This window comes from Leptidea sinapis, chromosome 1 (assembly GCF_905404315.1).
Source record: "Leptidea sinapis chromosome 1, ilLepSina1.1, whole genome shotgun sequence".
Taxonomy (NCBI): Eukaryota; Metazoa; Arthropoda; class Insecta; order Lepidoptera; family Pieridae; genus Leptidea; species Leptidea sinapis.
This window is the reverse complement of record NC_066265.1, coordinates 23,844,871-23,859,521: the sequence shown is the minus strand read 5'-3', so window position 1 is coordinate 23,859,521 and position 14,651 is coordinate 23,844,871. Positions and strand designations below refer to the sequence as shown.

Sequence of the window (14,651 nt, the reverse complement as noted above, 5' to 3'; positions counted from 1 at the left end):
TTTTTCATGTAATACTTATACTTTTTTCCATTTTACGTAATAATAAGAATGAAGAAATAATATTGTGTATAAATATAAAAAAGTCGCGAGGTTAGAATATTTAGCCATATTCATTTGACATATGATTTATTAAAATAATATAATATAGTAAGCGAATCGCATATATATACTAAGCATTAGTCACATAAGGACCGTCTATGTTTGTGGTGGTTTTTATAGCATTTAATTATTTCCAGTATTTCTCATAAATCGAAATAGGTTCACAATTAACATGATGTGGCCCTTGATTCTCATTTTGTGCTACTGTATTTTTCGTTATAGGCGGAGGCGCCTTTACAAACATGCGTCAAAAGTTATAAAACACCAGTGGGATTTACCTTTCATTGGAGTGTCCTGGGTTTATGTTGGAAGTACGGAAAGTAAGTTTTATTAATACTGGTATTATTGTTTTGTTTGTTATATCTAACTGGATTTATTTTGTAATGCGATACTATACAAAATCCCTCTTTGATAACCATTTTTATTCATATACTTGAAAACTTCTAGGCACTTCTCTCGAAATACTGAAAATAGTTTTAATTGTATCAATAGAATATAATATTGTAAAACTTTTATTAGGTTTTCATAGTATTTTTCTTACACGATTATAATTATATGGTATTGTTTCCAAAACGTGGTCTATAAAAGCTGTTACGAATTCCAAAAAAATATGCAATAAGGGAGAACTTTTACACTTACGGCTTTACACTTTTTTCTCTTAACTTTGATTTTTGATTTTATGTCGTAGTTAGATAGTTTTATCTTGAGTGTTGCAATGCTGCCTTTAAATTAACTTTTAACTCAGAGTTAATTTGTCTCAATTTGTATCTTGGGCAAAAACAGTTTCGATTGTTATATTTTTGTATAGTTGAACTCATTTCTTCCTTTATCCCTTATATTGTATATAACCTCACATACGTCAGATAATTGGAGTTTTGGTCTTCATTAGTTGCAGGCGTGATAGATGAGCCTACAATAATAGCCTTCCGCAGATACAACTCCAGTTCTTCCAACATCATGTGATGGATACTAAGGGTTGCTACAAAATATTGTGGTTTTGTTTTTACGGTTTCAATGCCTTCTTTCATGAGATACATTACTGCTTGGACCTCTTCGAGCTTAGCATCAATCATTACAACGTCTCGTTCAAGTTTATTCTATATTTCAGCAGTGGCCCAAGCCACTAGCAGATCCAATCAGCAGATCCAATCTATATTTCAGCAGATGCAATCCCAAGATTGACTCTCCTACAACTGGTTGATAACTTGGTGTTAAATTTCTACAAAATTGTCCTGCATAGCGGCTGATATGGTCAATACGTTAAAGCTACCTGAAGTCACCCCTGGCACCGTTTTGACGTTGCGTATGCATTCGATATTTCTTCTTCTATTTATTTTGGGGTTAACTAATATTGTAATCGTGTGATATTATTGTTAGCACATAGCCACATCATATCTCAATGCCTTGATCAGACGTCGGTTTGATCAGTTTGGTATTTGCAGCAATCGTAGACACACGATGCACTCTATTTTATATAATTTATAAGCTGACCCAACAGACAATGTTCTGTTAATAGAGATAAAAATTTAAGTAATTTTTGTAATTTAATGAGTCTAAGGTCATCGGAAATGTGTTATTATTATTTAAGTAGTTAAAAATGAAACAATGGATGTACTATTTAAGAATTAGAGGTAGACATATGTCTTCGTCAGTTGAAGCAGCAGCCTCAGTACCAACTGACGTAACGTGACATGAGAATGAGCCAGAGCGTGGACGGAGTTGCGTCCTAAACCAGTGCCTTTCCCCGTGCCCAAACCACCGGAGTCTGGACCCTTGCCATCGCGGCGGGTTACCGTTTGGCTCTTAAATGGCTGGTATATTAAGAGTAGCAAATGCACTGCGGATAGTTCCATTAATGCTGGCATAACGACGGAGTGATAAGCATACTGACAATGTCATATTGTCTCTCTATTCTGTCACTAGATGATCAAAAGATCATCAAAGGCTAACTTATAAAGAAGTGTATCCAATGCTTTTTGACACTTTAAATAGTCTGGAAAATTTTAAATATTTGCAATATGTAGCCAAACTATGTTTCGTCCAAAGCTTCGTCCAAATTCTCAATCTCTGAGTTACCTGGTACATGAATAGTAATATTTATCACCTTGAACCCAGTTGTGAATCCCACACAGATGATGTTGCGAGTAGAAGAAGATCGATTGATATGTTTTTTGGATTTATGTTTTAGTTTGTGACTGCTCTCTGCTAAATTTCCTAATTTGAGGTCATCAAGATATGACGTGGGTTTTAATTGTACGTAATTCCAGAAAAATGTTCTAAACTACTGTAAGTGGGTTGGGCTACTAAGACATGATGTCAGTAACGGCCGTTTTAAATAACCTATTTATCCTCACTTACTAGACGTAGACAAATCTATCCTTTTACGCTTACTTACATTTCAATAACTTATTGACAGATAGAATTGGGCTATAACGGCCGTTCCCAATATACAATCTACAGATAGAGGTAAATTGCTACCTTTTACTGTCAGTAATTAGCTGTCAATAATCTGAAGCTGTCCCAATATACTCAATAAGTCATTCTTATCGCCTTATATTGGGACGCGTGAATTGCAATTTCCATACAAACTTCTATCGCTGGTAAGCTATACGACGTCCCATTGACAGACAGCGTGTACGGATAAGGTGAGTAACCATCGATAAGTTTATTGAGACGGAAAAGCCAGTGAGTTACGATTAGACGACGACGAGTTAGATAGTTACGATTTTTATCTCAAGTAAAAGATAGACTGAATATTGGGAACGGCCTTAACTGTATTGGACATAACTATGGATAGATAAGATATTGTCATTAAACAGTGACAGCAATGTATCTGTAAGTTAAACTAAGGGTAGATAGGTTATTGAAAACGGCCGTTAAAGAGTAGCAGTAGTGCTGCCATTTTTTGTCAGTCCGTTAGGCAGGTTAAAATTTAAAAAGCATATCCCAAAGTATGCAATATTATATTTATGAATAATTCCTAATTAAATTTATTGACTTTGACTTCTAGAAATACTTAAAGAGATGCAAGATTATTCAAAATTTACATCAGAAAATGGTGGAATATCTGTATCATGGATGGGACCAAAACTTTTTTATAGTAAGTATGATTATATTATTAATATCTATGTTAGCAGAAGATATGGCATCTTTTTCTTTTTGGATAGATTCTGCACAGTCTGGGAGTAACATATATTTCATAACTGTAATAAATAAGTATATGTATATATAAATAAATGAGTAAACTTTAGGTCGTAATATGCGGTGTTTTATAATAATAACACGAAAAAATTTGTAAGTAAAATACCTAATTTACCAATAATTACCGATTACTTACTTATATTATATTACTTTCGTTGAACATATTTAAATTGACTATCTTTATGTAGCCAGTATATATCACATTTCCAGTATAATCGTTGACATAATGCATATTGACGGCTTAAAACTTGTTGGAGAAGATAGAATAATAGTACAGGGAGTTACACACATCCTTGGCACATCTCTCGCGCACGGGATTAGGGTTATAAACAGTAACAACCGACGACCTGTATACTGCCTCTAGTGAAAAAGCTAGTAAGTTACTTGTAAAACTCTTGGAAAGCCCATGTAGAAAAATTTCATGCCTTGTGGAGTACTCTAACAAAGGCCAAGGCTTCATCCTTGCTATCAATATGTTATCTCTTCTTTTGAATAATCTGCAGTGTCTTAAGAAAACTAGAAGATTGCCGTACACATTGCTCTAGATATTATTGCTGTGATCTGCTACCGACCAATATGAAAGAATGGCCAGAAACCCTGGTATGAAGATATTTAATGCTAATTGGGACAGAGCCTATGTCAATTCAAAAATATCCTTAGATTGACCTGCCTATTTTGTGGTGAGCAACCGAACAACAGCAAATTCGAAGTACTTGAAGGCGGCCTTTGTCCAGCAGTGGACCTCTTCCAGTTGAAATGATGATGATGATGGTGAAAATCAAACTCAAACTCGTATTGTCTGAGATAGTGACAGTAATTCGAATCAATCATATATCGTTAATCATTAGAAATTATCACATTATATTATGTAAGTGACAATTTAGTTGTAGTGAATTACAACAAAAACTTAGTAATGTGATCGATGAGTAAGATTATTTCGCATTATCATTCGCAACCACATTATAAGGTTTTGTTAGACTTAGTTGGTTGTCTCAGATATTTGAATAATTTGTTCAATACCCGGACGTGACAAATGCATTTAATAAATGTATAATGTAGTTTATTGTTATATTAAATAAACGATGGATCGAAAGTTTTATACACTAGTATAACAACGATGTTGTGGGAATAATCATAATATAATAGAATTTTTTACAGCAATCACTGATCCCGCAATAGCTGAAGTAGTACTTAAAAATAACTTGGAAAAGGATGACTTAATGCGGATTGTGCATGAACTGCTTGGTGATGCCAGTATTGTTGCATCTGGTAAGTCTTTTTATTTGTTGAAAATAATGTTAATATTATATAAATGTTTTAAAAAAATGCTTTTATTCTAGTATCCAATTGGAAACCACGACGAAAAATATCTGTGCGAGCATTTTCTCCGAAGATTTTATCAAAATTTGTTAAAATATTTGCTGAAAATAGTGCGACTCTGGCAAAAGAACTGGACAAAAAAGCTGGAACTGGAAATTTCAAAATTTGGCCCCAAATCAATGCGTACGCCCTTGATGCTATTTTAGGTATTGTTTTCGTATTAAGTTATTACTGCAAGTGCAAGTATACTTTGAAGATTATTGTTATGAACGAAGTATTTTAAATATTAACAAATTGGACCAGGATTGTTTGCCCGAGGAAGATGTACTCCTCGACAATTTCGAGAGTACATTTCCCAATGCTTATAGGAGTAGGTGAGACGTGAACATTTGACATGATCTTCGTCTTGTCCAAGTTCATTTTGAGATCTACTTCTCCTTGGGAAGCTGTATTCAGGCCATCGAGCATATGGCCTAAGTCTTCCATGGTCTCTACAATGATTACGATATTGTCTGCGAATCGAATGTGAGTGATGTATTTGCCGTTGATATTTATGCCCAGTCCGGAAGCTTATAGACTTCTAACGCAGCGGTGAAAAGCTTGGGCGATATGACATCGTCTACTTATTTATTAATATTAAAATAATTATTATTAAAAATTATTACATTATTATCTATAAAATATTTCAAATTGTTTACATATGACTTAATAAATAATAACGCTATTTATATAAATAATAATAAAATAAAACTTAAATAATCTAACAAAATTAATTAATTACAAATAGAAAATATCATTAAGATCGCTATCGACAGGTAAGGTGCCCATGAAGCTGGCAACGTTACCTCTTTGTATAGCCAAACTTATCCTTTGACAGAGGTACGTACCAGATCTTGGGTCACCTGTTAAATCGGTTAGACGCCTGGATAGCTCTTTTACGAGTTTTTTTGCCGATGAACCCCAAGGACCCATCGTATCCACCCCAAAGGGAACAAATATGTATCCATCACCGAGTGATGCATATTTCCTCCGCTTTAGGTTTTTGGCAGATTCCGCCGCTGCACCCGCTCTAGATGATCCCACACCAGTGGCCTTCCACGACTCCAAGGAATCAACGTCATGCCATCAGGCCTCTTACCATCATCACGTGAAATTCCATTCGGCTCTAGGATAGCCGGCACGTTGACGGTAGTAAAGGCCGACGCAATACGTCGTTTAAGGCGGCATGGCGTGAGAGACGGCCCACACTGCGGCGGCAAGATAAGCCATGGTGACCAAGGCTGTCTACATTGCCTCCGCAGCGGCACATATGGGGAACTGTTCTAGGGATACCCAGGCGTAAGCCAACTGCGATTGAGAAACTGGAATTATCGAGAAGTGTCCATATGTTACTCGAAGGAGTGGCCTGAAGCCAGTACCCTGAATTTCGTTTGCTAACAGCAATAAAACGAGCCTGATCCGAAATATTATGATTTGATAATAATATCCTTTTGTGAATGATTTTGCACTGTGGCTCATCCCAAAGCTTTTGTGATCGCATGTTGAAAGGGAAAATTTCACTTGGACAGGCAACTTTCCAAGCATTTTTGGCAGTTTCCGCAAACACCAGTGGCAGGGACCCTAATGACGGGGAGATAATTTTACTATATAAAGTGGTGACATTATGAACAGAAGATAAGAATGCTGGTAAGGACATACTAGATATTTTTCTGATGCCAATTCCACCAAAACGAATGGGCAGAGAAGCCTGGCACCAAGAAATATCAGACAATGAACAATTTAATATTTTTGATAATAAATTTCGTAGAAAATCGTCCAAACTTGACAAAAGTATCTCATGATTCCACAGAGGGCAACATCAGAGTACATAGGTTAGCTTGGGGACAAAAAGACAAAACCGAATTATATGATAGACTATGTGGGAATGTATGCATAAAATAAATAATAAATAAATAAAATTTAAAATAATTAAACATAAATTATAATAAATAGGAAGGAACTTCCTTTGATAATTAGTAAGAGTTAGTCATGATGTTTTTTGAAAGAAGGTTTTAAATTATACACTTTTTTTATTCTAGAATCATCAATGGGTGTTCAAATTAATGCGCAACTGCATAATAACAATGAACTCCAAACTGCTGTTAATACAACATTGCAAATGTTAAGTGAAAGAACATTCCGCGTGTGGTATTGGCCGGATTGGATTTATAAACATACTTCTCACTTTGCAAAGTTGCAATCTCATATAAAAATTATTCATGATTTCACCAATGAGGTCAGTATATTGGCTTTGTGTATGAGATATTTTTAAGGTACCGCTATAAATGGATCCTATTCAAATTCAAATATTTTAATTCAACATGGGATATGATATCACTTATTGAAAGTCAAAAACTACCACCCATTCGAAAAGTATGCCACAGACTGAGAGAACGGCGAATTTAGCGGTCGTCTTTTTTTTTAAATAATTCCTATGGTTACAAAGTAATATCGTATATAGTATTTTCTTTGATTAACGCGAGTGTTGGGGCAGGGGGACTGAAAACCTGTCCAGGTTTTCAGTCCCCCTGAAAACGAGATCTGGAAAGGTCTTGAAACGTCGGGTTAACTAAAATAAAAATTAAAATGTAACTTTTACGCCAAAATCTAATGTAAAATCATAGATTAATCAATATGAAAATTTAAACACAGAATTAAAGATAATTTAAGCACACTTTTGCGGGTCCGCTATCAGACTGCGAATGATATGTCTTTATACGAGTATAGAACGTTATTGGTAATATCGATAGATTAACGGACAAATCATCTGTCGAAGACCGTATATAATTGGGGTAGCTGGGCAATGTTACAACTTAAAGAAGGTTAGAAGGAAGAAGTCTTAGTGCTGTTAAGGCCGCACACACATAGTAAATCTATAAGGAAACAAAAAAGTCTATCGCAGGAAATATAATTACCCCCAGAACTCTCTCGCATTTCATCAAAAAAGTCCTGGCTTCGTTCTTATCATTGATATACACAATTATGTCCTGTGCTTAAGCCTAAGAGTGTCGTATGAGGTGAATAAGGCCTTATAGAAGTGAGAGAGTCACGCTGCCGTTCGATGAGGACAGCACGCATGTTGCACGCACATATTAGTTTTGATATACGTAAATAACCCTTAAAAGGACTTTCGTTGGAAACCATGACGTGTCTTCTACATTTAACTGTAATTTTTATTATATAATGATATAAAGTGCGTTATAATTTATTTATTTTTAGGTTATACGAAAGAAGCGACTGCTACACCAGGTTCAGGCAAAATTTACTGATCAGGAAGAACTTGGTAATGCTTGTAATACAGAACTTCATTCACAAACAAAACCATACCATTATCTATCAAACTGTAACCCGATTCTAGAAAGCCTTATTATTTTATCTACACCCATGCTTTATTAATAATAATATTGACACACTTTTTATACAAATTATCTTGCCCCAATTTAAGCATATATAGCCTGTGTCGTTGTTACAAGACAACGATATATTTAATACAGTATACTTACTTAAACCTACATAAATTCATATAAACATATATATAATCATACATAAATACAATACAAACATCCATGACTCGGAAACAAACATCCATATTCATCATATAAATGCTTGCACCTACCGGGATACGAACCCGGGACCTCTAGCTTAGTAGGTAGGATCGCTAACCTAAACAAGTATACTATAAGTATACTAACAAGTATACTGTATAGCCTAACTAAGGCTATACAGGTCGTCATCGAAAGAAGTCGTCATTAAAGATTCCTTCTTCCTCTATTAAATATTTTAAAACAGTTAGCTTATTGGCAACATTAAAACACCCAAAGTCTTAGTAACCATTACATCATCCAAACGAGTGTGGTAATGAATTCTCATTTAGTTGGAAATAAATTAACATTACATAATAAGGGAAATATATAATGAAATAAACCATTCACTGCTTACATATATACATACATAATATTTCAGCTTAATAATACCGATATTTCAGTTTTCTGCAGAATAAATTAGTTTGATTATAACATATTTTTATTTATTTTTATTGTAGAATATAACAATTCATTAAATTTTCTGGATCTCCTGATGTCTCTTTCAAGTGGTGAGAAAGCTTACACGGATGTGGAGTTACGTGAAGAAGTGCTCACTTTCGTCTTAGCTGGAATGGACACCTCCGCCGTGGCCATAGGTTTCTTTTTAAAACTTATGGGCAAATATCCTGCGGTGCAACAAAAAGTGTATAATGAGTTCGTATTGCATTAAACATATTTAATATATAAACATTTTAATTCTATAGATTTGGGTGTTAATTTTTCACCTAAGCCATCTTGTATATTTTCTCGATAAAAACAAATTCATTAAAGAATGAAACTAGAAAAAATTTTTCAGAAATCATCGCATCGTCTACGCAAAGGTGAAGTGATTAATTTATCATTACTATATTGTTTTCCGCATTTGTCGGAAACCTCTATCAATTTCATACGCACGAAAGTTTATTCTTGTTTTCATTAATTTTAACAGACTTACGAAAAGTCTTGAATCTTTTTCCTTCAATTACTACTCATTCTTAGCATTTTTTTTATCTATTTGTGCTAATAGCACTTAGCTTCATAAGGGCTTACTTGATTTGATGCAACTGTGAAACTCTCGGATGTTCTCCCGATAATCTTTTCAGGTAACTACTGTGTGAGAAACAAAAAACCATAGCATATTTCAGTTTTTCTTAATCTTATTGCCCTGTGCTTTCCCGGGGCATAAATAGAATAGAAGAGTCCCAGGTTTATGGGTGTCTTAAGAGGCGACTAAGGGCTTTTTAGAGGTGGGAGGGTCACACTGCCATCTTATGACGTTAGCACAATCGGACCGAACTCGTCCGGGTAAAACTCGCACAGAATACCCACGTGAACTAGCGGCTTAGTGCCGCTGTTTTGCATAGGTTAGTGTTGAGGACTGGAATCCATCCCCATTGTATTTCCTTACGGAGACGCAGATATCTCGACCTAGCGATACATCATATTTAACATACCACGGGTACAAAATTGAGCATAATGTTTTGCGTCATGTTGTTTTACCCCGGGGTATGTGTGTACGTTAGGGTGGATATCTACTGTCGCCGTCTCGGCAATTTTGAGGGTAGGGACCGGTCTACTCTATGGCTCCGTGTTGATTTTGTGGACCGCGTCAACATCTATGTGTGTGTCTACAGGTCCCATAGTAGTAACGCACAAACAGATCATCTCATGGGCTGCGTTTAAGTGGCAATTAACGACATGCTCGCTCAGATCCCCTCCGCTGAAATGGTAGTCTTGGGTGATTTCAACGTGCAGAATGCTGGATCGCTTCGGTCACGTACCGCAGACTACGCAGGGCGAACTGTACGTAATTTTGCATTCGCGTGTGGTCTGTCCCTATCGGTTGAGTCGCCGACGCCACCTGATGTGGATTGCCATATGCCGTTCTTATTTGATCTTTTGCTGACTACACGTCCTCATAGTTACCAGTTCTGTCAACGCTCTTCTCGGAACTACCATTGAATGGTCAGGATTGTAGTGCCTATCCGATGTCTTGTCGATTGGGATAGGATGAGTTCCGTTTTTGCATCCTCCCCTTGGGGCAAGGTTTGTTTCCCTTCGGATGATGCCTATCCCGAGGTCATCTGGAGGGCAAAGCGGAATTGGCTTTGAAGAAGCTGGGTGTCTAATAAAATCTTCAAGCCAGCCCATATTCTAACGCTCTACAAAGCGTAGGTATGGGGCCACATATGGAGTATTGTTACCATCTCTGGTTTGGCGCACCCAAGTATCTGCTCGATACATTTGCCCGCGTGCAACGCAGAGCAGCTTGAATTGTCGGGGACCCAGTGCTCTGTGAACGGCTGGATCACTTGGCGTTGCGTAGAGACGTTGCTCATTGTGTGTTTCCTACCGCATTTATCACGGGGAATGTTTCCAAGACATGTTTCACTGATTCCTGCCGCCGAATTCCACCTTCGTACGATACGCCACAAATCAGGATTTCAACCCCACCATGTCCTCCACAGTGTGGTTTCAAGGAGCTTTCTTCCACGAACCTCAAAGCTGTGGAATGAGCTTCATTGTGCCGTGTTTTCGGGACGACGACATGTGTACCTTTAAAAAAAGCGCGTCCACCTTCTTTAAAGGCTGGCAACGCTCCTGCGATTCCTCTGGTGTTGCAAGAGAATGTGGGTGGCGGTAATCACTCACACACACCAGACCGGGTCCATCGGTTCCATAAAAAATCGTGCTATTTTATTAGCTGTAAGTAGTTATAATTATGGTTGTATTATATCTAGTTTCAATTCAAAGGCTTTTTCCATGAAATTCTTGGCAGTTATATTGATCAATTTGTATAAAAAAGATTATGTTTCTGATAAAAAAGTTTGTGTCACTTATAAGACTATTATTTACTGCTATTTTCTTAAAAATAAATGTATGTGGTTATAGATTGCAAGAGGTATTCGGAGATTCAGATCGCATATTAGAGAAGGAGGATCTACCAAAACTTCAATACCTCGAAAGAGCTATCAAAGAAACACTACGACTCTATTGCTCAGTTCCATTCATTTTAAGAAGGGCAGATACCGATATTTTGCTACGTACGTATTTAGTTTTTATATTTTCAAATAGAATATGCGTAAATTAAGGTTTTAGATCACACTCCACAATCTACCTGCAAAGAATAATGCGATAATTTGGCCACATTTCTCGCAGAAATCCCAATAATTTGAAGCGTATTATGGTGACAGGGAAGGTAGAAGGAGAGACACCGAGAGGCCGGAATCCCATACGGTGGTCTGACCAAATTTACAAAGCGCTGGAGGTGCCAATGAATGTTGCAATGCATAAGGCAACGGCACGCAATCAATGGCGACAGCTATTGGACAAGATCAGAAGGAGTCATGATCCTCAGCAGTGAGGGAAATGACTGAGAAAAGAAGATTTTCGAAATGATAGTAAAGAAAAGTATGTGGAAACTGAAACACAGAGTAGGGATAGATACTTACGTATATAACAAGGACAATGAGTTCGTGTAACCATTAGGCGATGTTAAAGAACAGTCACAAATCACATGAGACATCCTGCTTCAGTGCTAGGTTGACGGACGCAATGTGAAGTTATCGGGGTCGTATCACAGATGATATTGTGTTGTTTGTTGAGCACAATCAGAAGCCTTCAAATTATACATTACAAAAGATGTTAAGTCCAATTGTAGTTCCTCCCAAGCTTTAAAGGTATTCTTGATTAGTTCATATCTATGGTTGAAAGTCCCTTAATAACATAAATTCTTGACTTTTTTAATGTATTTATAATTTTGCGACTTATTTGGCGATATTGTTATGTAGTTACTTAGAATTAAAATTAATATTATTATTATTTAGTCTACATTTATTTTGTTCATTTTCAGCTGATGGCACCACTATTCCCGAGAGCTCCTCAGTTCTCATAAGCATTCTGGGTATGCATCGAAGTGCCAAAAATTGGGGAACAGACGCAGATTGTTTCGATCCAGACCGATTCCTGCCAGATCGTATCAAAGACATCCATCCCACCGCTTATATACCATTTAGTTTTGGACCTAGGAATTGTGTTGGTAAGAGTAAAGATGATGGCCATGTAGGTTTTTTGATAATAAGTTATGAAATGAGCTAAACGTCAGGACACTTTAAAACCTTAAAACAGAAGAAGCAGAACAGAAGAAGCTGGACGTCATAAACTGAGCACCGCAATATTTTCATGCCACCCCACGTTCTAGCGCTGTACAAAGCCAAGTATCAGCTGGAACCATTAACCCGCGTGCAACGCAGAGCTGCTCGAATTTTCGAGTTTCCAGTGCTCTGTGAACGGCTAGATCACTAGGCGTTGCGTTCAGACGTATATTCATTATGTGTCTTCTACGGCATTTATCACGGGGAGTGTTCCAAAGAGTGTTAAACTTAATTCCTGCCGCCAAATTACACCTTCGCATGGCACACCACAAGTTAGGATATCATCCCCACCATTTGGATGAGTGAGGTTCCTCCACAGTGTAGTTTTTAAGGAACTTTCTACCTCATACAACCAAGCTATGCAATTAGCTTCCTTGTGCGGTGTTTCCGGGACGATACAACCTGGTTACCTGAAAAAAAAGTGCGGAAACCTTTCTAAAAGGCCAGCAACGCTCCCGCGATTCCTCCTGTGTTGCAAGAGAATGTGGGCGGCGGTGATAACTTAACATTAGTGGACCAACCAGTACGCTCGTTTGTCCTCCTCTTCCCTTAAAAAAAGTGACGAAATGAGCAAGACGTTAGCTTAGTTTAGTTAAGTATAGCTGGGCTATTTACATACTTAGCCTCTTGATTGGGCCATTGTACGTTTTCCTTTGTCTTTTTACTCCAACTCCCTTTTAAATTTCTGCAGGCATCCGTGCCCACTCCTGCTTTCCATAAGCACGTGTTTTGGAGTTACTTCTGCCTCCATGCATCCTCTGCACAAAGGGCTGTCTTGATTCACCTTGCCCATTGCAGTGATTCAATGTTGCTCAGGACTCCTTAAAACCTAAAATAATTTATTTGACTTTGAGAGGTAAAGTTTCACTGACCTAGTTATTTCTCAAGCTACAGTATAAATACAACAACTAGTAGTATTCATATATCATTTAAAATAATTTATATATTTTAGATAATTTTTGATTTAATCCCGAGAATTTATTTCTTCACTTTTATATTGCAGGATACCAGTATGCGATGATGTCAATAAAAACTGCATCGTCAACAATATTAAGACGACATAAGATTGTCGGTATTCCAGAGCCCACATCAAAACCTAACATCAAATTGAAATATGACATCATGCTCAAAGATGTTGATGGATATGAAATTGCTTTAGAGAGAAGACAGTAACATTTTAAAATAATTACTATTCATTTGTGGGATCCAATATAATTGTCCTTGTAGTTCAGGGCCGTTTTGATTGTTTCAGGTGTATTCCATAAAATTGCGATCAATAACCAAATGTATTTTATGAATAAACAATTTTCACAATATTTTTAATTTTAACCTATAGCCTCCTATAACCTTCTTGGTGTAGCTGTTCTTAAATTATAAAAGGTCATAGAGTAGAGTAAAAAATAATGTTTAAATAATAAATATGGTGTCAGTGACTTGTGTGGCCACTGCTCATCTATGTCTTAAGTTAGATACCAGAAGATCGGCAGCTGATCGACCACGGCCGAAGATGTACTGTCGGTCATTGATAAGCTCGTAGCCGCTATAACAAGAGCTGGTAAAATGTAAAACTCTCCATAGTACTGGAAAGCTTTTATCAAGTCACCATTTTCAGTGATCGGGTGAACAAAGATAAGAGTCCGGGTGGAATTTTGAGTATGAATACCGGAAAATCTAAACGGTATACGTTATTTTGAATGACATATAAAACTTCCGTCTGGGTCGCTCAACTGCCTAAAGTCGATAAAATAAAAGTCACAGAACAGTAGGACATATACTGTTGGACTTCAGGCTTAGAACTCTGACACCATGAGACAGTGGTGGGGTGCTATAAGAGATTACCACCACGTGTGCTAAAAGGCCTCCAGTGCGAGGTGATGTGTTCTATTCCCCCCTGAATGAAGTCTTATTTTCTATACTGACTTTCTGTATAAATATGGACCCTTGCCAGCCGATGGCTAAGAATCTCTCAAAAACCCAATCCAAGATGTCATTCATACAGTGCCGATGGATGCGTGGCTGAGGGGATGCTCAGTCTTAAACGGTGTGTCTCCGAAACCAGGGCGAATCGGAGTAGTACTAAGGCCTTCGGGCGGCATGCGGGGCTCTGCTTTCCGAGACTTTCCTCTCCCTAGCTACTCGTGGTGCTTATATGGACCTAAAACAAGATGATTCTTCAATAACTTCGATCTCCTCCTGGGAAGAATATTCCCAGGAAGGAATAGTAGACGCTTTGGAGAGGGCTTTGCTGTTCTCTCCACACGCGCCAAACTCGAAT

General features: G+C 37.2%; 1 protein-coding gene across 1 annotated transcript; it reads left to right on the top strand.

Moving 5' to 3' along the window:
• Positions 1-226: 226 nt before the first annotated feature.
• Positions 227-13,666, top strand: LOC126969466 (cytochrome P450 4C1-like). Its single transcript, XM_050814909.1, has 10 exons — positions 227-419; positions 3,110-3,199; positions 4,459-4,569; positions 4,641-4,826; positions 6,699-6,895; positions 7,879-7,942; positions 8,702-8,897; positions 11,115-11,266; positions 12,076-12,261; positions 13,380-13,666. Exons 1-10 carry the CDS (start codon positions 272-274, stop codon positions 13,547-13,549), a joined length of 1,500 nt encoding a protein of 499 aa, XP_050670866.1. The 5' UTR covers positions 227-271; the 3' UTR covers positions 13,550-13,666.
• The last annotated feature ends 985 nt before the right edge of the window (positions 13,667-14,651 follow it).

Coding starts and splice junctions, on each gene's coding strand:
- LOC126969466 (XM_050814909.1), top strand. CDS start 272: ATGATGTGGCCCTTGATTCTCATTTTGTGCTACTGTATTTTTCGTTAT. Junction 4,570..4,640: donor TGCCAGTATTGTTGCATCTG/GTAAGTCTTTTT, acceptor CTTTTATTCTAG/TATCCAATTGGAAACCACGA. Junction 8,898..11,114: donor CAACAAAAAGTGTATAATGA/GTTCGTATTGCA, acceptor ATGTGGTTATAG/ATTGCAAGAGGTATTCGGAG.